The 26,726-nt window shown below is 43.8% G+C and overlaps 2 protein-coding genes across 3 annotated transcripts in view; both read right to left on the bottom strand.

Moving 5' to 3' along the window:
- Positions 1-4,150, bottom strand: part of LOC138784480 (meprin A subunit beta-like) — a 52,045-nt gene extending 47,895 nt beyond the window's left edge. The window contains exon 1 of one of the 2 annotated variants that reach the window (XM_069960065.1): positions 4,017-4,149. In XM_069960065.1, the coding sequence (XP_069816166.1) occupies positions 4,017-4,070 (54 nt within the window). In that variant the 5' untranslated portion in view covers positions 4,071-4,149. Of the gene's footprint in view, positions 1-4,016 lie in introns of both variants that reach the window. The other variant, XM_069960066.1, reaches the window with a different exon arrangement.
- A 3,858-nt stretch (positions 4,151-8,008) lies between these two features.
- Positions 8,009-20,874, bottom strand: RNF138 (ring finger protein 138). The gene is made up of 6 exons (XM_069959648.1): positions 20,672-20,874; positions 18,617-18,782; positions 16,825-16,937; positions 15,810-15,915; positions 14,645-14,752; positions 8,009-8,077 (listed from the first exon to the last, which is right to left on the bottom strand). Exons 1-6 carry the CDS (start codon positions 20,872-20,874, stop codon positions 8,009-8,011), a joined length of 765 nt encoding a protein of 254 aa, XP_069815749.1.
- Positions 20,875-26,726: the final 5,852 nt, after the last annotated feature.

A 26,726-nucleotide genomic window follows, 5' to 3' on the forward strand; every position in this document is an offset into this window, starting at 1 on the left:
TTGTTTGCTATCAACAATTTTGAAGGTGAGTTGATCCACACCACTTTTCTTCAAAAGGAGAAGTCCAGCCATTTTTAACCCCTTCACGTCAGTAACATGTATATATACGTTCCTGCTCTGACGGGGTTTTATGATGAGAACGGGATCGCTGCAGAGATAGCGATCCCGCTCTCATCTGACTGCAGCACCGAAGGTAATAAGAATCAGCTGCGATCCCGCAGCTGACCCCCATTAACCCCTTAAAGACCGCCTATGCGGCGATCAGCGGTATATACTATATACCACTGATCGCTTGTGCCATGAGCTCCCCAGCACTTTTTATCCTCTGTCACCATGAATGATTGGTGACAGGGGATAAAAAAGTGATATGTCCGTCCCCCCAAGTCGCCCCCCACCCCCCCAGTCACCCCCGTCCCCTAGTCACCCCCCCCCCCTAGCCCATATACTCACCTGATCCTGGGAGCTCCTTCCTCCTTGATGTCCTGGCTGGTTATGAAGTGCGCATGCGCTCCACAACCAGCCAACTCTGAAAATTTTAAGTGACAGAGACCAATTTGGTCTCTGTCACTGAACTATGATTACTGTGATAAAAAATATCACAGTAATCATAATACAGTGAAAATCAATGTATAAAGTACAAAAAGTGGCAAACATACAAAAAAAAATAAAAACACACACTTATTATAGTAATAATTGCAGTTTACTCCCAAATTACCCCTAACCCCCCCCCCCCCCCCAGATTACCCGTAACCACCCAGGTTGTCCGTAATCACGCCAGATTGCACGCAACCACCGCACGTTGCCCGTGACCCCCTCCAGATTGCCTGTAACCACCCCAAATTACATGTACCCACCCCAGATTACATATAAGCACTTCAGTTTATCCGTAACCACCCCAGATTGTCCGTAACCACCCCAGATTGTCTGTAACCACAGCAGGTTGTCCGTATCCACCCCACGTTGCCTCTAACCACCCCAGGTTGCCTGTAACTAACCCAAGTTTCTTGTAACCCCCCCCAGGTTGCCTCTAACCACCCCAGGTTGCCTGTAACTACCCCAGGTTGCCTGTAACTAAAGCAGGTTGCCCGTGACCACCCCATGTTGACAGTTACCACCCCAGACTGTCCGTAACCACCTCCAGATTACCCGTAACCACCCCAGACTGTCCGTTACCACTCCATATTACCTGTAATCTTTTTTTAATTTTATTTTAGTAACTGCACTATTCTAATAACTATTACTAGCTGCGGTTTTGCTCCAGCAAATTGGCACTCCTTCTCTTCTGAGCCCCGCTGTGTTCCCATACAGTGGTTTATGCCCACATATGGGGTACCGTTCTACTCATGAGAACCTGAGTTACAGATTTTGTAGTACATTTTTTCTCCTGTTCCTTGTGAAATTTTGAAATTTCAAACTAAACCAACATATTATTGGGGGGGGGAAAAAAAAATTGAATTTTTCATTATCACTGGCCAATTTTGAATACTTTCCTCTAATACCTGTGGGACCAAAATGCTCATCCTACCCCAAGATGAATTCTTTGAGGGGTGCACTTTCCAAAATGGGGTGACTTTTGGGGGGTTCTATTCTGTAGACACTACAGGGGCACTGCAAACGGACCCGGTGCTCAGAAACTTCAGAGAAAACTGCATGGAAAATGCTAATTGGAGCTCCTTCCCTTCTGGGCCCGGCTGTGTGCCCATACAGTGGTTTATGCCCACATTTGGGGTACCGTTCTACGCTGGAAACCTGCATTACATATATTGGGGTGAGTTTTCTCCCCTGTTCGTGAAATTGAGAAATTTCAAACTAAAGGAACATTATTGGAAAAATTTGAGTTTTTCATTTTTACTGTCTACTTTTCAATACTTTCCTCTAATACCTGTGGGGTCAAAATGCTCACCACACCCCAAAATGAATTCCTTGAGGGGTGCACTTTCCAAAATGGGGTGACTTATGGCGAGATTTTACTCCGCTGGCACTACAGGGGCACTGCAAACGCACCTGGCGCTCAGAAACTTCTTCAGCAAAATCTGCATTGAAAAAGCTAATTGGCGCTCCTTTCCTTCTGAGCCCCACTGTGTGTTCATGCAGTGGTTTATGCCCACATAAGGTACCTTTTTACTCAGGAGAACCTGCGTTACAAATTTTGGGGTACTTTCTCTTGTTCCTCGTGAAATTGAGAAATTTCAAACTAAACGAACATATTATGGGAAAAATTCGAGTTTTTCATTTTTACTGTCTAATTTTGAATACTTTCCTCTAACACCTGTGGGGTCAAAATGCTCATCCTACCCCAAGATGAATTCTTTGAGGGGTGCACTTTTCAAAATGGGGTGACTTATGGTGGTTTTTCTCTCCTCACACTACAGGGGCTCTGCAAACGCACCTGGCGCTCGGAAACTTCTTCAGCAAAATCTGCAATGGAAAAGCTAATTGGCGCTCCCTTCCTTCTGAGCCCTGCTGTGTGCCCATACAGTGGTTTACGCCCACATATGGGGTACCGTAGTACTCAGGAGAACCTGCATTACAAATTTTGGGGTGCTCTCATGTTCCTTTTAAAAATGAGAAACTTTATTCTAAACATATATATTAGAAAATTTTAATTTTTTATTTTTTTTACGGCCTAATGGTGAATACTTTCCTCCAGCCCCTGTAGGGTTAAAATGTTCATTATACCTCTAGATTAATTCTTTAAGGTGTGTAGTTTCCAAAATGGGGTCACTTATGGGGGTTACTAGTATACAAACCTCCTAAATCAACTTAAAAAAAAGAACTGGTCCCTAAAAAAAAAAAATCAGTTTTGGAAACTTTCACGAAAATGTGGTTATTTGCTGATAAATTTCTAAGCCCCGTAACACCCTAAAAAAGTAAAATATGTTTATGAAATGAAGCCAGAATAAAGATGACATATCGGTAATGTGACTTAGTAACTAATTTATGTGATATGACTTTCTTTTTTTAGAAGCAGAGAATTTCAAAGTTCAAAAAAATGCAAATTTTTTAATTTTTCATGATATTTTGATGTTTTTCACAAAAAAACACAAAGTAGTGACCAAATTTTGCCACTTTTTTTAAAGTGCCGTATGTTACGAAAAAGCAATCTCAGAATCGCTAGCATACGTTAAAGCATCACTGAGCTATAAGCGCATTAAGTGAGACAGGTCAGATTTTAAAAAATGAGCCTGGTCTTTTAGGTGCAAATAGGCTTGGTCTTGAAGGGGTTAAAATGCGGTAACCGTCAGGGGGTAATCTGATCAGGAGTAGAATGTGGCGAGCGGCAGGACCATCCTCCTACACGGACACTTCACAACCCGGCTGATGGACTGGCCGCTTAGCCATGCAGTCACTGGGGCAGAATGTCGCTCCGGTAACTGATTAGCTGAGCGGCCAGTCTATCAGCTGGGACAGATATTTTCCCTTCAACTCAAAACTTGCGGGGGGGGGCTTTTTTTCTAAGGCTCACCACAGGAACAGGGAGAGGTAAGTTCCTACTCCTGATAGAGATCCCCCCTGCTGGCTGCTGCCTTTTAAAAATGGCAGGACTTCTCCTTTAATATGTATGCATTCAGATTATGTTTAAATATACTTCATCTGCTGCAATATAAAAAGGAAGTTGGAATCTGCACCATCAAATCCACAACAAATTTAGTACATATGAACATACCCTTAGGGTGCGTTCACACCTACAGGATCTGCAGCAGATCTGCAGCAGATTTGATGCTGTGTTCAGTTATTTAAATTAAATCTGCTGCAGAAAATCAGCTGCAGATCCTGTAGGTGTGAACGCACCATTAAAGTGTTTCACCTAAAAAAACTATGTAGCTAATAATCACATAGCAAAACTGTAGCATTTAAGGTAAAGTGCATGTGGCTTGTAAGGTAACTGGTCACATGGTACCTTAGCGTCATGTGTAAACCCTACCCTCAGGTTACGTAAAAAACAGACCAGGGTTTAGCAACTGTACAGATACAGATATTGAGAACATTTCATGGGTTTCATAAAGAACACTTACCAAAGAATTAACATTGGAGAAGAAAAGAAGCAGCAGAAGCAGAGAGAAAGCCATTGTGCAGGTATAGAAGAGATTCTGAGACTGTAATCTTCCTTTATATGGACTTCTTTTAGACTTTGCCCTTTAGGTATGTCATTGTGTACATATAAAAAAAAACCTATAAATAAAAACATTTAGTAACTAGATAACAAGGTGATTCATGGCAGTTATTATATAGACGCTCCCTACTGTAAATTATTTGTGAAATAATGGACACATACATAATACAAAGATGTGTCATACAGCTACTTTTTTGCTCAACTGCTATAAACAATGTAGGGTTCAGTGGCAGAAGGTAGTATATCATAGGAGACACAGAAGGATTCCATGCCTCCTAGACCAACCCATATAGAATCATACCTGATATTGTGGATGACGGAGTCAATTGGAAGAGACTGAGCTTTACAAATTGTACTCCAAGCACGCTAAAAAGTGACACAGCGACAAGGCCATTAACCCCAGGACCTTTGTACCCCATAAAAAAAAAAATCATATGCATATACTTACCATACAATGATAATGTGTAATGTAAAGCTAGGTTCACACTGGATTGCAAAAACGCAGTGTGAAACTAGCTTAATGTGTAAAAAAAAAAAAAAAAAAAAAAAGTTTCCACCATACTGTATAGTGATCTTGTTTGGGTCACTCAACAAAGTTGTATATGACCATTCAGGAGAAAGGACAAAGAAATGTTACCTAGCTTTGTTCTTTATTGTTAGTTTTTACTAGAGAGGAGCGGATTTACCGAAGCCATAGGCTGTATCCCAGTTTTCTAGGCGTTCCTTAGGCTGTATCCAGGGCCGTCTTACCCATTGGGCATGGTAGGCGGCTGCCCGGGGGCCCTTGCGTCCTAGGGGGCAAGGGTCCCCGGGCAGCCGCCTCCCATGCCCAATGGGTAAGACGGCCCTGCGCACCCCCTGGCCCCGGCTGATACATCGCTCCCTGGGGGATTCTCCGGGAGCGCACGCATCAGGAACCTCAGTGCGCGTCGCTGGGGCTTCCTGTACCGGAAGTCCTTGCCTGGGCGCACACTGATCTTCCGGATGTGTGCGCTCCCGGAGAATCCCCCGGGGAGCGACGCATCAGCCGCGGGCAGAAGAGGAGAGGAAGCAGCGACGGGGGAGCGCTGGTAGGTGAGTTGGGTGTTTGTTTTTTTAATCTGCTGTGCAGGGGGGAGCCATCTATAAGGGGGGAATACGGGGGAGCCATCTATAGGGGGGGATACAGGGGGGAGCCATCTATAGGGGGGGGATACAGGGGGAGCCATCTATAGGGGGGGATACAGGGGGGAGCCATCTATAAGGGGGTAATACAGGGGGAGCCATCTATACGGGGGTAATACAGGGGGAGCCATCTATACGGGGGGGGATACAGGGGGAGCCATCTATAAGGGGCCAATACAGATGTGCAGTGTGTAGAGAGATGAGGATGGTGACAGAGTGTGGAGCCTAATATGTCTGTCTGGCAGATTCTGTGGCTCAGAGAAGTTCTCATAACGGCACAGGGCAAATGGAAAAGAAGATGAAAAAGGAAGAACTCCGATCAGAGAAGACATCCCCTGTGAGTCACTTGATGTATCTGCACTGTAATGTTTTGTATATGGTGTACAGAACCTGTGTAGAGCTGGGTACCTCTATATGACTGGATGAGGTGATAGTGATCTGTGTACAGTGGATTAGTCAGTAGCAGCGGTGGTGTTAGTCAGTATGCAGTGGTAATATTTGTTGCTTGTTATCTGGCATATATATATATAGAGAAGGGCAAAACAACATGTCTCATATAGACAGAGGGGCAACAACATGACTTTTATATTATATATGAACCATGTTGTTTCCCTGTATTCTGTATACAGGGAAACAACATGGTTCATATATGATATAATAGTCATGTTGTTGCCCCTCTGTATATATGAGACATGTTGTTTTGCCCTTCTCTATATATAAGCCATGTTGTTTCCCTGTATATTGTATTATACAGTATACATACAGGGAGACAACATGGTTCTCATATATAATAGTCATGTTGTTGCCCCTCTGTATAGATGAGACATGTTGCACTGGTGTGACAAACCCTGCAGATTGCTGTTGGAAGTGCTGTCTCCATTGCGTTTTTTGGATACTTTGAAGCCAACCTGGTCTGGTTTGGTGAGGCACGCACGCACGGTTATTTTTTGTTTTTGCGCTGCTGAAAGACTGTGAATTAAAGTTTTGCGCTGCTGTGTTGTGAATTAAAGTTTAAGTTAACAATAATTTGTATTTTTTATTGTACGTAATTGTACTGGCTAGGGGTGGGGTTGCAAAGATGGGGGGGGTTTTGATGGCGGCAGCCGCGGGTGGTGGGGCCCAATTCGCACCTCTGCCCAGGGGCCCATAATGCTGTTAAGACGGCCCTGGCTGTATCCACCCGCTGCACGGAGACGGCAGACAGCGGGAGTCAGATGCCGATAGTTCAGGTTCATACGAACCCAAACTTCGGGAAATCCGCTCATCTCTAGTTTTTACAGACTATTTTTGCTATTTATGGGCCACAATTTGGTTTGGAGGGCCGTTGCATATGAGGTTTATTTGGCTCAATTTCAGATAAGATGGTAGCAATTTTGGCTCTGCTTCTTCAGATATGATCCATGCTTCTTGAACTCCTGATGACAAACTTGTGCCACCTGTAAGGGGTAGTTCAGGAAAAAAAAAATCCTTTCAAAATCAACTGGTGCCAGAAAGTGCTAGATATTTGTAATTTACTTATTAACAGGAAAAAAAAAACCTCATCTTTCAGGAAGTGGTATTCTTTCCAGTCTGGAGAAAGATTGTTTTTCCCTCGAGGGAAATTTTGAGAATAGTGTTAGAAATACAAGCAGATCAAGATAAACTGTTCATAAAAAAGTTACTTATTGAGGCTACACTCTCCAAAGTTTTGTCCATAATCGCAGTTCTGCTATTATGGACAGATTTAGAGCCCATTATCAATTGTGCTGTTCACATTGTCCGTTTTAGTGCTGCCATAAAAAAAGACTGACAAGCTCTAGTAAGGACTATAACTGTGGCACAGATTGTCCAATTAAGGTCTATGGGAAGGTCCATAATTTTTGTGGATCCATGATTTTTATGGATGAAATGTCGGTAATGTCCAAAAAAACGCAGATGAGTAATCACTGATTCGCAAAAAATATGGAATACTGATCCATTGTTTTGCGGCTTGTGGGCATTGTCAGGCTTGTCCTGAAAATATACTGAACATGCAAATGTAGCCTCAAGAATCAGTGCTGGGACTTTCAAGTGTCGTAGGAGAAGCCAATGAAACGGGACGCATGGCATGAGCTTTAAAAAAAAAAAAAAAAAAAATTATATTATAGCTACGAGATTAATAGTCTCAATAAATAAGTCATTGTCACAAATGGATTTAGCTTCCTGACTTAAAATATTGCTTTATGGTGCGTTCACACCTACAGGATCTGCAGCTGATTTTCTGCAGCAGATTTCATTTAAATAACTGAACACAGCATCAAAGCTGCTGCAGATCCTGTAGGTGTGAACGCACCCTTAAAGAATAATATAAAGAGACACATACAAAAAAATGACACATTCCCTTAAAAAAAAAAAAAAAAAATTGGCTCCCAGAAGGCAAGATAGCTGCCACATTTGGCAAACATTTTTTGATGAGTGATATAATGTAGTAAAATCCATCTAACCTTTACTTTCTTCAGTTCTATGGTTTCCCCTGTTTATTAGGACAAATACAGACAGTGATAAGTGAACATTTTCTAAGGTTTACTCGAATTACATTAAACACAAATATTGCAGACTATTAATTTCACAATTTTATGTACAAACTTTGTGGGAAATCATCATTATATGTGGATACAATTAAAAGACCTTACATTGTTTATTACACAGCAAAGACAACACACAAATCTGAAGTTTTTCCCATTTGATAGCATCTTTAATTTCTTTATGCAGTCAGTAGAAAAATTGATAAGATTTCTCAATTGCAGCTTGGAACTGAGCTTCTTCATCAAGGTAGACATTCTGTTAGATATGAACACAGAAAATAAATGAATAAAAAAGGGTCAACTTTCCACCAAAGCCACATTTCACCTAGTGAAACTCTGGCCAAGCATTCAAAAATAATAAAATGGAGCTACTTAAAGGGGAAGTCTGGTGTAGGCCTGCCTCGGCCACTGACTGGCTGAGCGGGGCTCACTCCCTTCTAGGTTTAGTGTTCATCTAGCACCAAAGTAAATAACAAGACGGCTGGACGTTTACTGGTAGCTACAGGAGAAATTGCAAAATTAGACAACTGATGCGTTTACACAGATTTATCTGAGAGATTTTTGAAGCCAAAGCCAGGAACAGACTATAAACAGACAACAGGTTATACAGGAAAGACTGAGATTTCTCCTCTTTTTGTTTGGCAACCAGTACAAAGATGTGGGACAAAAGGGTCGGTGTAACTTCAGGTCGAGAAACATGGAGGTTTAGAAACGCTGGATCTAGCGAGATACGGATGCGCAGTCTGGAGAACAGAAAGTCTTTTAGTTGCCCCCAGAAATGTCGGGAGAGCGGACATGAGACTAGGCCATGTAATAAATCTGTCCCTTTAGTGTTACAATTTGGGCATGCCTCGATCCTGTCTGGTCTGGCAGGGGTTTTGGGGAGGGTGAACCCATAGGTAGCATGGTGCATAAGCCTGAACGGAGTCTCCCTCCAACCTTCACTGATCACTGCTTTCCTAACTGCCATCCAACCGTCCAGAATGGGTTTTGTCAAGTCGTCTTTCCCTAGCTTCTCCTCCCAGTATGTAAAGATCCCTTGGGCGTACCCCTGAGTAGACTGGCTGCACAACGCCCAATATAGATAGACAGTGAGTGGAGAGGCATTTCTATTTGTACTAGATCATGTATCAGATTAGATTGGAAAAAGGATTTGATGTCTCTCAGGCGGGATTTTACAAAAGACATAACTTGGTGGAAAAGGAGAAAGTGGCCCACCTCCAACCCATGTGCCGCCCGAAGCTCCTCAAAGGAGCAGTATCTCTGTTCCGAGGGATGAAGGAGATGTTGCACCTGCAGGATGCCCCTGTCCCTCCAGCCTCGGAAGGAGCAATCCAGCCCCACCGCTCCCAGTTCAGGATGGGTCCACAGCGGCATATATTTCCCTATATACATTGGGAGGTCCATATCTTTAAGGCCAGTCTTCCAGGCCGCAATGGAATCGCGAAGCAGAAGACTTCGTTTGACCTGTGAGGGGAGTGCTGAGTATTTGGTGTGTAGAAGTGCTTGCAGGGAGAATGGACCCGCCAATGCAGATTCTAATCTAAATAGAAAAAAGGAAAAATTAGGAGGGCACTCACCGTTAAAATATAACTTTTATTTCATTTCTTTAAAATCGTCCATTCGGTTAGGTACGAGGACGCCAGCTCCGGCGTGATTGTGAAGGGCGTCCTCACAATCACGCCGGAGCTGGCGTCCTCGTACCTAACCGAATGGACGATTTTAAAGAAATGAAATAAAAGTTATATTTTAACGGTGAGTGCCCTCCTAATTTTTCCTTTTTTCTATTTTGTGTGGAACTATACCTACCTATTTTTCAAACAGGGGCGAGCACCACCGCAAAACAATTTAAACACATTCCTGCGCCTGCACCGTTTATTTTTTCCATATCCCAATGTGAATTACATGGTAGTGCCAGCCACAGTATCTTACCTGTTGTTGCAGATTCTAATCTGTAATTGGAATAAGGGCCCCCCCCCTCTCATCCAGTCGAACCCATGTCGGAACACGCAGGCGATGTTATATCTACGGACATCTGGGAAGTTGAGACCACCTTGGTCTCTGGTCAGTTGCAGCTTCCTCTCCCGATTTGACAGCCACTCCTCCCACCGATATTCCGCCTATCTGTTTAGTAAGAACCCTAGACAGGGGTTCCAAGGCGATATTGAATAAGAAAGGCGATAGTGGGCACCCCTGTCTAGTACCCCTTTGTAGCTGAAAGGAGGAAGAGAGAAACCCAGGAGTCCCCACCCTTGCCCTAGGATCAGCATATAAGGAATGAAGGTAGGACATAAAGGATCCCTGGAATCCCATTTTGGTCATCACTGCCCACACCCACTCCCACCGCACATTATCAAATGCTTTTTCGGCATCCAGTGATAAAATGGCGGGGGAGGGGTGTAGGTCAGGACGGAGCTGGATTTCATCTAGGACTGCTAGGACTTTCCGGAGATTGGTCACTGTTGACCGACCCTTCACAAATCCCGCTTGAGCAGTGGAAATGAGGGAAGGGAGAAAGATGGATAGGCGGTCAGCCATAATTTTTGATACAATTTTAATGTCTAAATTTATTAAAGAAATGGGGCGGTACCCCCCGGGAAGCGTAAGGTCTTTATCCGGTTTCGGAAGCACTTTATAACTGCCGTGTTCAGTGCAGGGGAAATCTCCTGGCCCTGAAGATATGCGTTATAGAGAGACTGAAGAGAGGGGCCAATCTCCGGAGAGAGCAGCTTATAGAAGTCACCTGTGTAACCGTCGGGTCCTGGTGCCTTGTTGGGCTTGAGCTTTTTTATAGTTTTGCTAATCTCCTCAAGGGAGATAGGGGCATTTAAGGGTCTCTAAGTCCTCAGCCGACAAGGTGGGAAGGGCTGCCTCCCCCAGCCAGTCCCTAGTGGGAGAGGCCTTCGGAGGGGTATCCGAATAGAGCTGTTCATAGAAGGAGCGTAGTATACTATTGACTTCTGCCGGATGTGTATGTGAGACCCCAAGGCGATCCTTTAAGGACTGGATATGGTGGAATTTATAAGGCCCTTTGGCCAACTTCGCCAGCAGTCTACCTGGCTTGTTCCCATGCCTAAACAAAGTAGCCTCAAAGTGGGACCTGTTCAGGGATTCTTTACGCTCAAGCCAGCTTTCAAAAACTGATTTGGCAGACTGCCAGCGATCTTTGGCCTGGGGCGTAGGGAACGATACAAAGGTGGTATAAGCTGCCCGCAATGCTTCGCTGTACGATTTCAGTTAAATGGTTATTTTTTTCCTTAGGCCAGATGTATAAGCCATTATACGCCCCCCTCAGTACAGCCTTTGCAGTTTCCCAATACAATTGGGAACTAGTGGCATGAGCCGCGTTATCAGCCGCGAATTCACGCCACCACATGGTGAGAAATGATTGAAAATTCTCATCTCTGGAGAGTCCCGCTGGGAACTTCCATATAAAATCTGTACCCCTAGGTATGGCATCCTGCAGTGTCAGGAGAATGGGAGAGTGGTCAGATATTACTAGGTCTTCTATCTTAGCCTGCGCAAGTCTTGGTAATAGGGCATCAGACACGAAGAGATAATCAATCCTCAACCACGAGTTATGAGGGTGGGAAAAGTGAGAGTATTCCCGGACATCAGGATTGAGCCACCTCCACGTGTCTGTTAAATTCCCTGCCTGAGCCCACGCAGCTAAAGCTAGGTCTCTACTCCTCGAAGGGACTGGAACTGGCCTACCCGACTTTCTGTCCTCCAGATGCAACATCACAGAATTGAAATTGCCCCCCACTACCTTGAGAGGCACCGGATCAGGAAGAAGCACTGAAGTAAGAGAGTTGAAGAAAACAGTGTTAGCATCATTAGGGGTGTACACATTCACATATACAAGCTCTTCAGCTGCCGTCTTTACTTGTACCTTACAGACCCTCCCCTCCGTATCTGACCATGTTTGTACTACTTCATGGCTGTATGACTTATGGAATAAGATCAAAACTCCTGCTTTGCGATCAACTGCCGCAGACCCGTAGACCTCCCCCACCCAACTTTTACGTAACCGAAAAAAAGTCTTCCGCACCTAGGTGTGTCTCCTGCAGGAAGACCACATCAGGAGATAGACGTTTAAGTGTCGTAAGATCATGTTCCTTTTTATGTGGAGAACGTAGACCTTTAGTATTCCATGACATTACACGTACAATGGCACCCAAGGAAAGAACATTCACCAAAGATCTATATTAAACCCAAAATAACTGTTAGACTGCGGACACTCCCTCCCCCCACCCAAAAACAACCCTGAACAACAACAAAGAACTCTGAAAAAACACCCTAATCAGGAAGGGCCCACTAATGTCTAAGCGACACCAGATCTTAAGCCTAAGGACTTCACTTCTTCCCATGGTGTACATGTGAAACAACTATCTACTCTTCTTGGCTCACATAGCTCTATTTTGCAGCCAGTGATGCGAGTACGCACCGTAACAAGGCTCCTTGGTAGCTTATCTGGCACAATATGCTTACCGGAGAGGAAAGGGAAAAGTAGGGGGAACCGGGAAAGGAGTAGAGGGGGGAGAGGGAGGGAAGGGAGCTGGGAGTAGATGGGCCAGAAGGACCAGGAGGGGAAAGGTAGGCAAAGGTTGGAACGGAAGGAGGCTGAGGGAATAGGTAGGGATTAGGGAGAAAGGAAGAAATGGGTAGAGGATAGGGGACAATGTGGACCAAAAAGCAAGAAAAAGAACACCTTGTAAATATACATCATTATCACAGTAGTAAGAGGAACTCAAAGCCTTGGTAATGTGGCCCAGGCCATCAAGGCAAGAGGCGGGCAGACTAGTGAACAGATGGTGCATCTACCGCAGGCCAAGCATACATCTCTGCCATCGGTGGCCAGTCACTGGAACAGCTAGCCGCTGCTTGCGTCACTCAGTCCTGTTTGGCCGATGACCGTGCCAACCGTTGTTCTCTAGGTAGCTCAGTCCAGGGATCTATCGCAGTCGGGCACATACGGTCAGTGGATGATAATTCCTCCCGACGAAGACTTTGTCTCTTTTCCATCTGCTGGTCAGTGGTTACCGGGCCCGCATTCGGCCCCAACGGTAAGTTGGTCAGGTAATCCCGGAGGCAATCGGCCGCATCAGCCGTGGAAAACGATTGGATGGATCCGTCGGGATGAAAAACCCGCAGCACTGCCGGGTATAGGAGAGTGAATCGCACCTGTTGTTTGAATAAGGCCGTGCAGATAGGTGAGAACTGCTTACGCTTGCGGGAAACCTCGGCTGAAAAGTCCCCGAAAATCAGCAGTCTATGACCCTCCATGAGCTAACCTTCTGGTTTGTTACGGAAGGCCCTTTGGATCGCGACTTTGTCCGTAAAGTCTAGATACTTAACGATGACTTGCCGGGGCCTCTCTCTTTGCGTCAGACCTGGAGGTATACCCCAGTCGGGCAAGGAGGGTCGTGGCTCAAGTCCCAGTCTGTGCGCGCGCTCTACTTTGCAATGCTGCGCCAAGCCCAATAATGATGGAATTGTTACCTCACACAGATGGATCAAGTCTTTTTGCCGCACCGTTTCTGGGACACCCACAACCCGAAGGTTGTTCTGCCGGGACCTATTCTCAAGATCCTCTACCTTATCCCAGAGGCGCTTGTTCTTTCTTGGCTGCTTCCAACTCGGGAGGCCCAGGAATCTGCTACATCCTCCACAGCCTGAATGCGCTCCTCAGCCGCGGTAAGGCGCGCTCCATGTGCTTTCACTTTTGCCTGCACCTGTCGCAGAGCTTTGGTAACTGCTGCTGTGACGGACTCCTGCAGTTCTGGTGTGATCCGCTTCACTACCTCACTGGCCAGCATAGCATAGTCTATAGAAATAGTATCCCCATCATCCTCTCCCTCCGATGACCCCCTCTCGGAACGATCGGGTGTGGGAGCTCTGGATGCCGCGGAAGACGCCGCCATGTTGGCGTCCCCGCTATTCAGTCTGCGGGTCGAGGAGCTTATGCTTCGGCTGTTTGCCCTTTTTTTGTACATACCGGTCCATCGGGACCTCTAGAAGCTGCGAGGGTCAAAACCACCTTCGCTGGGTAGCTGTGCGGGTGTTCGGGCAATAGTTTCTGTAGCTGCAGAGCAGAGCCGAGGTACTGCGTGGCTTACACCATGGCGCCGGAACCGGAAGTAATTTCTCCTCTTTTCAAATCAATTCCTGGCTTTGGCTTCAAAAATCTGTCAGATAAATCTCTGAGTAAACACACCATATCTTCTTTGAATTCCTGCATCTGTGGCACACAGACCCCCTGCGTTGCCCACCTCCTGCACATAGTACTGGAAATGCATAGGGTACGCTGTGCTCTGATACATTATTTCAGCTATTTTCTGGTCTAAATGCAAAAGGAACATCGCTAAAATGGAGTTCTTAGTATTCACATTTCCATGTGCAGAGTCTACAGTACACAGGGTGTGGACAAAGCAGCAGGATTGTATGGTGCAGTTTTACCAAATAGCACATACAAGAGATGAGTGAATTTACAGTACAAACAAAGCAAAGCGCTTTGTTTGCTCGGCAATTGGCTTATCAGCCTGCTGACTATGAAGTCTGTGCCGTTCTGCTCCGGGTGCCTAGAAAAGCTGGATCCGGTCCTGGGAGAAGTAGAGCGCAAACATTCTCGAAAAGTTCGACAAATCCAGTTTTATTGGGTTATAGATTTCTTATAAAACTATATTAAATAGCAGAATACTCCTTCAAGATCAGAAGATTAACTCTGTAGGTAACTGAATTCCAGCAAATAGCCATAATTAGGTGTCTGTTCTAATCAATCACTTCCAGGCATTATTTTTTAAATCACATAGTGGATTCTTACCATGTACTCTTCATAATTAAACTGGTGCCTCGCATTTAGGTGTCCAACAATATTACCAGTTGCATGACAGGCGTCCCCACCAGGCAAAGCAGAGCATATAGGGCACACCTGTGAAGGTAAAACATGGAAACATGGCTATGCTTTTAACAACTATTACACTACCTCACATCTTTTCATTTTTATTGTTGTTTTTTATTAGTCAGAAAGTAACAGATACACGTAATGGATACACAGAACAAGTCTAAAGTTTTAAAAATGGTTTTCAAAGGAAAACCCAGAGATTGCCTACCAACAGGCTAGGCCACAAATAAGTTGGCAGGGTGCCCACACCCAGCATTACCACTGATCAACATATGCCAATAGAAACTAATAGGAGCTGTGCTGCAGTAACAGGCATGTTCTCCTATACATAAATGATAAAATAGCGCTAAGGTGACAGATAAGCAGAGCTGACCACCAACATGGCAATGATCAGCCAACTATCTAATGTCTATAAGGAGAGCTTGACTGTTGGTAATGACAAAGAATGGAAAAGGTTAGACGTCTACTCTTCAACTTTAAACAAATATGTTAAAAGGAATAAAAAAAAAAAGAAAAAAAAAGGAAGGCTGATTGGTGACTGAGTGTTTATGTCCATACATTTCCCAACCTCCAAGCTGGTGGTCCTACCTGCTGCAACATTCGAGGGTACGCTGTCCTGATCATGCTTTTTGCGATACATCAAAAACTAGAGATGAGCGAATCTACAGCTTTGCTATATTCGGCCGTCGGCTTGGCAGTCAGCTGCCTTTAAACTCCACTCCAGGTCCCTGAAAAAGCTGGATGCAGTCCCGGGAGAAATTTCCCAGGACTACATCCATCTTTTCCAGGCACCCAGAGCAGAGCGAAGTTCAAAGGCAGTTAGCTGCCAAGCCGACGGCCAATAATAATACCGTAGATTTTCTCACCTGTAGTCAAAACGTCGCATCAGGAAGGACGTAGTCTTGGACGTTTGGAAACTAACACAGTCCAGCTATACATTACTTTTCGAGCCTACTTGGAAATGTGGATTAAAGAAAGATATGAATGATACCAAGGAAAAGGTTCACCCAGTTATACATTATAGATATATTAAACACAAACATCTTAGAGCTCAATTACATACAAGTGTAAAATAAAGACTTACCGCTTCTGCAACTTCAAAATAATGCATGAAGTTACAATGGTCCAGTAAGGCTTTTCTGTTCAGGTTTCCTTGATGGCACAGTGGGCACTTATAAGATGTCTCTAGCCTAAAAGAAATGACAAATATTGTACACATTATGCCAAGTGTATTACTGTTCTATTGTACATAGAATCAAGGGCAGAATATCTACATACTAAGGCCTCATTGAGATTGTACTGCTTGGTATGTGATTACTGACAATCCACAGATGTGTCGTTTGCAATCATGGACCGGGAACTTATGAAGGGGTTATCCAGCGTTAGGGCCAGTTCACACTGAGTAAACACAACGTAATTCTGCGGCAGACTTCGCCATGCTCAGTGTGCTGCTGTAAGAGAATGAGAGGGCGCATGCTCGTCTGCTGCCTCCGCTCACAGTAGTAACATGTTAGGGTAATTCCACGGCGGACCTCTTCGCCGGGGAATCCCGCCGTGCTCAGTGTGCTGCTGTAAGTGAATGAGAGGGCGCGCTCGTCCTCTCCCTCTCCTCTCAAAGTAGTAACATGTTACTTCTTTGAGCGGAGAGGAGAGGGAGCGGACGAGCACACGCCCTCTCATTCACTTACAGCAGCACACTGAGCACGGCGGGATTCAGCGGCGGACCGTGTTTGCTCAGAGTGAACTGGCTCTTAAAAAAACATGGCTACTTTCCTCCAGAGACAGCACCACTCCAGTTTGGGTGCAGGTGTTGTAACGCCATTCCATTGAAGTGATTTGAGCTTAATTGCAAACCACACCTGAACTGGAGACAAGAGCAGTGCTGTCTCTGGAAGAAAGTGACCATGTTTTTATAGTACTGGATAACCCCTTAAAGGCCTATGGGGACCAGACTGCAAAATGTATGTGTGGATGACCCCATAGAAATCTTTTTTCTGGATTCTGATTTACAGACAGAAAAAGTGATGTGTGGATGAGGCCTTGGCCTGTACAGTTGTACATTGAAACTGTAGTGCTGCATACTTTTGTTTTTATCTTACGGTTTGGTAGTATACGGGTTACTCTGCACTTTTGAGTCCTTGGGTGCAATGCCGAATTCCTCCTGGTAACTCCTGCAGGTCTTGTAGTGAAGTCGCATAGAGGACAATTTGACCTATACAAAGAATTCTGTTTAATAATTTTTAGATTATATGAATGTTTTAATACAAGTACATGAGGTGAATAAACAATCTTATGCCACCGCGGAGATCAGATCTCCTAGTCACATTAGATTTCAAACTTCAGATTAAAAGCATTGAATATGAAAAGACACTAGTTATAATACTGGTACTAGCTTACAGTATTTTGAACATGAACATACAAAAAAAAAAAAGTTATGGGTCTGGAATCACACACTCAGTTTCCATGGTAGTTTTTCAAGCCTTCTGGGCCACAGCCAGGAATGGATTAAAAAACAAAACAAGGAAAAGGTAAAAAAGGAAAGACTGATAGTTCTACCTTTTCTATGCATGATTCTTGTTGGCTTAAAAAACTTTTAGAACAGAGAACCGGGCTGGCACCACAGGAAATAATATGGGGAGTGCTAGATTTCACAGCCTGAGCAACATATGAAACTACTAACAACAAATGGCTGGAAAAAGCAAATTGCACATCCCAGTAGTAGAAAAATGTACACAATCTTTATTTAATACACATCAATGCAAAGGGACAAACCTTTAAAAACACAGGTACAATACTGTTCACTGGTTCCGATACAACACAGTGAAAACTGACCTATCATAAACATATATAGGGAGCAGCAGCAAAAATAAAGCAATAACCAAGGAAAAAATGATAACCTCAATTAATAAATCCCAACACCCCAAAAGCAAAGAGAATGAAGTATTAAGTAAAAATAATCAAACAAAGAATACAGGCATAGTAAACCAAAGTGCTCTGGTCTGACTATCTGGGGCAGCAGTGTTCATTACATTTTGGTTTACTATGACAGTATTTTTTGTTTGATTACTTTTACTTAATACTTCATTCTCTTTGCTTTTGGGGTATTGGGATTTATTAATTGAGGTTATCATTTTTTCCTTGGTTATTGCTTTATTTTTGCTGCTGCTTCCTATATATGTTTATGATAGGTCAGTTTTCACTGTGTTGTATCGGAACCAGTGAATAGTATTGTACATGTGTTTTTAAGTGTTTTTAAATGTTTAACCCTTTGCATTGATGTGTATTAAATAAAGATTGTGTACATTTTTCTACTACTGGGATGTGCAGTTTGCTTTTTTCAGCCATTTGTTGTAAGTGGCTTAAAAGACTGCCACATAATCAGCTATGAAAACTGAATGCTATAATTGCCTACAGGTATGTTCACACTAGTACAAAATGCACCAGTGTTAAAAGGAGACTTCTGGGCATGGGGATTTTTTGCCAAAGTAACGGGGAGGGAGAGGATGAATGAAATAACATGCACTTACATCCCCGGCTCCAGTGCTGGTGCCCGTATACCATAGCTCTGGTCCCTGGCTGCTTCCTGGTTACAGAGACAACCTGGGACGTGACATTCCAGGCCTGCTTGGCCAGTCAGCGGCCGTAGCAGGTCCCACCTCAGCCGCTGAATGGCTGAGCGGGCCTGATGTGTCACGTCCCAGATTGTCTCTCTAACCAGGAAGCGGCCGGGGACTAGAGCTGCGGTGTATGGACACCAGCGCTGGAGTCGGGGAGGTAAATGCACATTATTTCTTTCACCCTCCCGTCACTTTGGAAAAAAAGCCCCCTGCTCTAAGCACTTCAGTGCTGCTCTAACTGAGCCACTGGCAATATTAGGAAGGCATACCTTACCGGTTTCCCACAGTACGTGCAACCCAGTGAGAGGATCCTCATTTTCATTTCTATATCAGAAGCTCTTGTTGGGGCTGATCTTTCCCATCTATGTAATGCCCCACGGCAGAGAGGACAATGGGCTCCACTTGCTTTAATAGCCATTAACAAGCATTTTCTGCAAAAGCTAAAAGTTACAAGAGATTATTGTTTACATGAATTCTACCCCAAAATGTTCTACTTGTGTAAAACATCACACTTGGCACACTCTCATGACGCTAGTTACAGTACCTGTACATAGACTGGATTTACACACAGTATTTTGGGCCTCAAATTGATCAGTAGTTTTACCAAAACCAAGGGTGGAGCGGACACAGAGAAAAACTATAGTAATAAGGCTGGTTTCACAGACACACACATACACACACACACACACACACACACAACATCTTTGTCAGTATATCTGGCCAAAACTAGGAGAGAATCCAACACTGAGCTTTATGTTTTGAAGCCGTTCTTGGCATCAGTAAAAGTACTGATCAACATATCCATTATAGGGCTCAAAATACTATGTATGCAGGTTACTTTGTTTTTAACCTCTAGACGACCCTGGACTTAAATGTATGTCATGGATGTCTGTCACTAGATGTCTGTCACCAGTGTGACTGCGGGGGTCCCAATCATTTTAATGGACCGCCGGAGGTCTCTTACCTGCCTCCAGGCGGTCTGATCCGCGATCTGCTCATTAGGTCTACCACAGGCAGGCTCAATTAGCAGAGTGCCTATTACACAGATCAATGCTATGCCTATGGCAGTGTATGCAATCTGATGATTGCATGTAAAAGTCCCCCAGGGTCCCCCAAAGTGTGTAAAAAAAAAAATAATTCCCCAATAAAAGTTAAAATCATCCCCCATCCCATTATATAAATAAAACATATAAAAACAATTAATTCTATACCATAGCGTGCGTAATTGTCAGATCTATTAAAATATAACAATCGTCATCATGAACAGCATAAATGAAAAGAGGGAAAAAAGTGCCAGGATTGTCCAATCTACACAAATATGGCATTACTAAAATCTATAGATCATAGCGCAAAAAATGACATCCCATATATCCCCGTAGGTGAAAAACTAAAACAGTTATAAAAGGCACAATAGGCCCATTCTATTAATAATTGCGATAAAAATAAATAAATAAAAATGAAAATATAACACATTAGAGAATCTGTGTAAACCTACATATGATTGTGTTCGGACTGACCTATAGAATAATGGTATCACATTGCTTTCACTGTTTAGCGCATTTCATAGACACAGGAACCCCCCCCAAACATTACAATATTGCATTCTTTTTTCCCAATTTCCCCAATTTATATTTTCATAAATAATATTTTTGGGGTTCCATCATACATGTTATGGTAGAATGAAAGGTGCCATTACAAACAACACCTATTCCTGGAAAAAAAACAAGCCCTTACATGGCCCTGTAGATAGAAAAATGAGAGTGCTAGAGCTCTTAGAAGGGGAGGAGGGAAAAACGAAACCGAAAAAATAAAAATTGTCGCAGTCCACTGGGTCATTTTTGGCTTGGTCCTCAAAGGGTTAATTACAGTTTAGGAAAAATCACTGCAAAAAAAGTGCAGCGGTACTAGACATACAAATACAGCTGATGCATCGCAGGCTAATAAACCATCTTTATGAATCTAGATAAGGCCTTATTCACACTGAATTTTTGCTACATTATGGCTATGTTCACACTTTGTAAACACAACATTATTTGCCATTGTTGTGCAAATAACGGCAGCTGTTTTAAAATATGGGCGTTGTTTTTACATAGTGTGAACCTAGCCTAATCAAAAAGCACAGTATGCTATGCTTTTGAATCCTGCAAAATAAAAAAGAGGAAAGACAGCTGTGTAATGTATGAGAACATACTTTAGCATATGTTACTCGGTGATAGCTACCTTTCCATATATCATTCGGTACTCTGTTCAATTTTGAAAAGTATACGTTTAACACCACACAAAAACGCAGTGTGAATGGGACCTGAGATGAACAAGACCATTTACTTACACATGCTGACAGTTATGAGTTCTGACTGGCGTCTGAAATATATCCTGGCAGATCGAACAGCTGAAATCCTCTGGTTCATAAGTCTCTGAGAATACAGCGGTTATGGCGCTTGCTTCTGCCATATCACAGTCTATACTAGGAACAATACATGAAGAGAGTCTAGCTAGATTCTCATCAGCTTGAACTTGAGTGGAGGAAGGCATCTCCCTGCACAAGAGCAGATTTATATCACCTGTACACCACATTGCTGCCAATTGGGCCTGAAACCTTATGAATTGGTGTGAGTTTATTCCCAGTGAACCGAAGTGGCAGAGAGCAACTATGTAAATATTAGGCTACTAATATTACAGTGACTATGGCCAGGACATTGCTTGCAAGGCCAAAGATTGCAGGGTTTTTGTTGAAGCTAATAGAAATAATTGCATTGTCATGCAGGGTGGGTTTCTGTTAGTGGCAATGTGGGTCAGATCGCACTGTGACTCCATCCACTTTCCTTATCTGCAAAGGTGCAGCATGTTGAACTTTGGCATTGCAAGTTGTGTCATGGTCACAGTCACTGTGTAGCCTTAGCCTAACTACATTCACACATCCAATAGTTTTTCAGGACCGTATATGGTGTCTGCAATCATCCACAATCTGCAAAAAGTTCATCCATAATGCATCCATATTGCATCCATAATCATTATTTTTTGTAGATTAGCAAAAAAGGGGAAAGTGATATGGAGTAACTGCAAATCTGTAATCACAGACAAAACTACAGAACATGTGTGAAGAAAAAAAACACCACTAACACCAAAATTGGCACATAGCATTTTTTTGCATCAAAAACAAACGCTGCAGCCAGAAGTTAGCTAGAAGTCAATGGGGAAAAAATCAAATGCAATACCCACAGGATGTTTTTTGCTATGGCTTTTTTAGGGTTGTTTGGCATTTTTCTATGCGTTCGCAGTTTTTAAAAAAAACGCTGATGGGTCTGCATTCCTTTTCCACATTGACTTCTATATAATAGATAATGAGGAAGGAGCACTCTAATAGCGCATTCAATTTTAAAAATGCTGGTGAGTATAGACCCTGAGCCCTAATAGTATACTCTTAACAAGCCAGGTAGTGCCAAGCAGGCACAATGCTCCACCCACGTCACGGCTGGCACAGGGGATTCAGTAGTGGAGAATAGCACTTGATATAGGATTCCAAAGGAGCGCTGATCTGCTGAAAAACTGAATGTAGCCTCAGATTTCATGCATTGTAATGGATAAAATGAGTACCAAAACAACTCAGAATTTGCGGCAGATTGGAAAACTTGCAGGATGCCTAGAATATACTGGGGAATATTTTATACTGTAAATGATGCCCTTACGTTGTACTGGGACTTGCTGAGAGATTTCAGAAATATTGAATACATACTGGCAGTCTGAGTGCATTGAGCCTGACAGCTGACAGCTCGAGCAACATTAGCCTGATGATTGGCAGCCTGAGCACCATTAGTCTGAGCCTTACCAGACCGAGAACCGTAGACCTGAATGCTGGTGGCAAATGCTTATCTAGGTATAAGCCACATAAGAAGTCATTCCCCACAGGACTGTATGCACTGCTTGGAGAATGAGGGCACCCAACACATATAACTAGAGATGAGCAAATCTTTAAAAAAAAATCTTCTAAAAAATTGAAAATTTTTAATGCATAATTTGCAAACCAAACCTTAACAAATCTATACTTACCTTTCAGCGCTCCCCTGGTATCCTCTTCTGTGTCTTCAGCCACCTCCAGGCAATTACTGACTAAGGGACAGCGCCACAGCCAGTGATTGGTTGAGTGGGCTGTCACTCTTGTGTCCTGACAGTGACAGCCCGCTTAGCCAATCTCCGGCATCAAAAAAGACAATTTTTGCTGGATTTGTATTGCTCATCTCTACATATATCTAATATAGTGTTATTACTAGAGCTCGGGCATGCTTGGGTTCTTTTGAACCTAAACACTCTGCATTTGATTACTGGTGGCTGAAGAAGTTGGGTGCAGCCCTAAGGCTGCCTGAAAAACAGCCATAGAGTGTAGGGTGACATCAGTTAAGCTGCATCACTACCTTCTAACATTACCCTGGGAAGAGTAAACACCAACGAGGCTCACTGACAACACTGTGCACGGCACTGTCAGTGAGACCTGTGTACAAAGTAAGAAGCATAAAAAACAGGTGATAGTAGTGGTAGAATGACAGCAAAATACGGATGTCTGAGGAGTGCATGCATGATAGCTGCGAGTATAGGATGAAGAAACCTATGGGTAGGAGACAACTATATGTGACACCTCATGTCATGCTTATGCATCTGGACACAGTATGGGTCTTATAACTGGCATAGGGGGGTATACATAATGGCACAAACACTGGGCTGAGTCAATAAAGGGATGATTCCAGTGGTGGTGTGCTGGGTATCAGACATGGCCATATAAGCATCTATGGATATAAAGGAGACCCCGAATTAAATGGGAGAATGAATGAGCACAAACTTTTAGTCTCCCTGGACTTATATGCCAGCACTCTGACCAAGTATTACAGATCCCAACAGATTTCGAGGGGACTAAGAAAATCTGCAGTTGGAGATCAGTAAATCAATACGACTACAACTCTCAGCTTCTTTAAATACCACAGATACAACCTAAGCCTTGATCGAGAAATTTAAGGCTTGGACAAATGTTCCAAGTGACATCAAGACATGGATGATTATACAAAGGGACATGTTTTGTACTGGCAGTTTCCTCAGACACATCAAGACTTGCAACAAAGGAGGGGACAGCAACACTATGCACATGGAAATAAGAACAAACCCAAGAAACCACAACAGTTTGGGCTTACCACAGCTGAGTGGGAATCATCGGGACGACTCTGCACAAAAAAATTTACCACTGAGCCTACCTCCACTTCTTTTTTGGGCACCAGAAACCAGAAAGAAAAAAACAAGGAGCAGGAAACATGGACATGGGCGTAAGCAACACACAGGGGGGAGAGTCACCCGAAAAAGCAAGAAGACACAAGGTCAACTGAACTAGTGGTAAATATCTCTTCTATGCCACTTACTACTAAAAAAATGATTTCACACTTGGGAATAACATCTTATAACCATCTTCTACACCCATATATTCTGTCTCCCTTCATGATGTTTCTTGATGTATATCTGTATGGCATTGCAACGCAGTTCTTGTCTGGAGTAGCATGTTTTATATACTTGTATACAGGCACAGTTGTCTTCCCTCAGTCCCTAAATTTATTTTATTTTGCCTGTAGTCTTGGTAGAGGTTCTTTACCTGGGTCACAGTTGGCTGTCAGGTACCGCAGAGAGATCCATGATGCTACTACATCATGGACCTGCTTTATGTTGATGTTGCAAAAATGGGACATGCACCCCTTAGGTGACTTGGCAGGTGTACTGTGAGGTGCACTCTTGCGACTCACCTTAGGGTTTCTCAGGGTCGCAAGTGTGTGAGATATTCCAACCCTTTCTATTGTTGGGCCACCCCTAGCTGATGGTCGTATCCCATCTATCAATTTAATTTGGGGTATCCCTCAAATATGTAGATACTTATCCGGCCTTTGTCTGGTACACAGCACACCACCCCTGGAATTATCAGTTTATTGATTCAGCCCAGATCTGGTATAGGTGGACGACTGTTACCAGCAGGTATTTGTGCCAATACTTATACCATCATGCCAGATATTCTGTGCCCAGATGCATCACCATGGCCTGCAGTGTCACATGACGTTGTTTGCTGCCCATAGGTGTCTTCATCCTATACTCGTTGCTATCATGCATGCACTCCTTAGACATCTGTATTTTACAGCCATTCTACCCAATAGCGGATTATAATAGGTCGTTTTGGGCGGCAGCCCGGGGCCCTGAGATCCTTGGGGGCCCATGGCCACCCAAAAAGACATATACTTTCAGTGGTGTGTTGTCTCCTGGCTACAGTTCTGCCATGATTTGCAAAAAAAAAATCTCAGTTTTTTTACCGCAATTTTGCACAAATCAGGACATCATGACATTATGACATTATCTATCCGGTACTATGAACACCACACTAGTGCTGCCATAGTTACAGTGGGGTGGGGGGGCCCAGGCTTGGTGAACAGCCCGGGGCCTATGGTAAAGGTAATCCGCCCCTGATTCTACCCCTACTATCACCTAGTCAGGGTTCACTATGCTTCTTATCTAAATGACATCACCACACGCACCAGGGTCCCATAACACAGCTGCAGTGATGAAACCTCGGCCATTTTGGAAACCCCGGTAAACACTAGGAGGACTCCAGGCTCGGGTGATTTTTGGCAGAGTGCCGGGGAGCGGGAGGATGAAAGAAGTAACATGCTCTGATTGGGGATGGGTCCTGGGACATGACATGTCAGAGGTCCCCCCTTGGCTGCTGACTGGCTGAGCGGGTCTGACGTGTTAGGTCCCCACTCAGACATGGAAGCAAATGGGACAAGAGGATTGGAGCTGCGGGATACTGGCACCATCGCTGGAGCGGGGGAGGTGAGAGCATGGTATTTCCCCCCTCCCTAGCACTCTGCCAAAAATCACCAAAGCCCAGAGTTCTCCTTTAAACATATTTTAAAATTACAAGCATTTCTTTTAATGCCTTGTCTGAGACATATATACTACTAATCCCCCATGTGTCTACCTTGTTTTGATATTCTGCTCCCTTGGTTAGGACCCATTAAGGTGGCCCAGGCATGCTCAATTCAACTGCAATCTACAAAATGAGTTTGTAACACAGCATGCTATATTCTCTACCTGTAACACCACACAGCACACTGTATTCTCTACCTGTAACACCACACAGCATGCTGTATTTTCTACCTGTAACACCACACAGCACACTGTATTCTCTACCTGTAACACCACACAGCACACTGTATTCTCTACCTGTAACACCACACAGCACACTGTATTCTCTACCTGTAACACCACACAGCACACTGTATTCTCTACCTGTAATACCACACAGCACGCTGTATTCTCTACCTGTAACACCACACAGCACTGTATTCTCTACCTGTAACACCACACAGCACGCTGTATTCTCTAACTGTAACACCACACAGCACACTGTATTCTCTACCTGTAACACCACACAGCACGCTGTATTCTCTACCTGTAACACCACACAGCACGCTGTATTCTCTACCTGTAACACCACACAGCACACTGTATTCTCTACTTATAACAGCACGCTGTATTCTCTACCTGTAACACCACACAGCACTGTATTCTCTACCTGTAACACCACACAGCACACTGTATTCTCTACCTGTAACACCAGACAGCACGCTGTATTCTCTACCTGTAACACCACACAGCACACTGTATTCTCTACATGTAACACCACACAGCACGCTCTATTCTCTACCTGTAACACCACACAGCACACTGTATTCTCTACCTGTAACACCACACAGCACACTGTATTCTCTACCTGTAACATCACACAGCACACTGTATTCTCTACCTGTAATACCACACAGCACGCTGTATTCTCTACCTGTAATATCACACAGCACGCTGTATTCTCTACCTGTAATATCACACAGCACGCTGTATTCTCTACCTGTAACACCACACAGCACGCTGTATTCTCTACCTGTAATATCACACAGCACGCTGTATTCTCTACCTGTAACACCACACAGCACACTGTATTCTCTACCTGTAACATCACACAGCATACTGCATTCTCTACCTGTAACACCACACAGCACTGTACTATTTACTTGTAACACCACACTGTATTCTCTACCTGTGAAACCACACAGCACGCTGTATTCTCTACCTGTAACACCACACAGCACACTGTATTCTCTACCTGAAACACCACACAGCATGCTGTAATCTCTACCTGTAACACCACGCAGCACTGTATTCTCTACCTGTAACACCACACAGCACACTGTATTCTCTACCTGTAACACCACACAGCACGCTGTATTCTCTACCTGTAACACCACACAGCACGCTGTATTCTCTACCTGTAACACCACACAGCACGCTGTATTCTCTACCTGTAACAC

Source organism: Dendropsophus ebraccatus, chromosome 2 (assembly GCF_027789765.1).
Source record: "Dendropsophus ebraccatus isolate aDenEbr1 chromosome 2, aDenEbr1.pat, whole genome shotgun sequence".
NCBI lineage: Eukaryota > Metazoa > Chordata > Amphibia > Anura > Hylidae > Dendropsophus > Dendropsophus ebraccatus.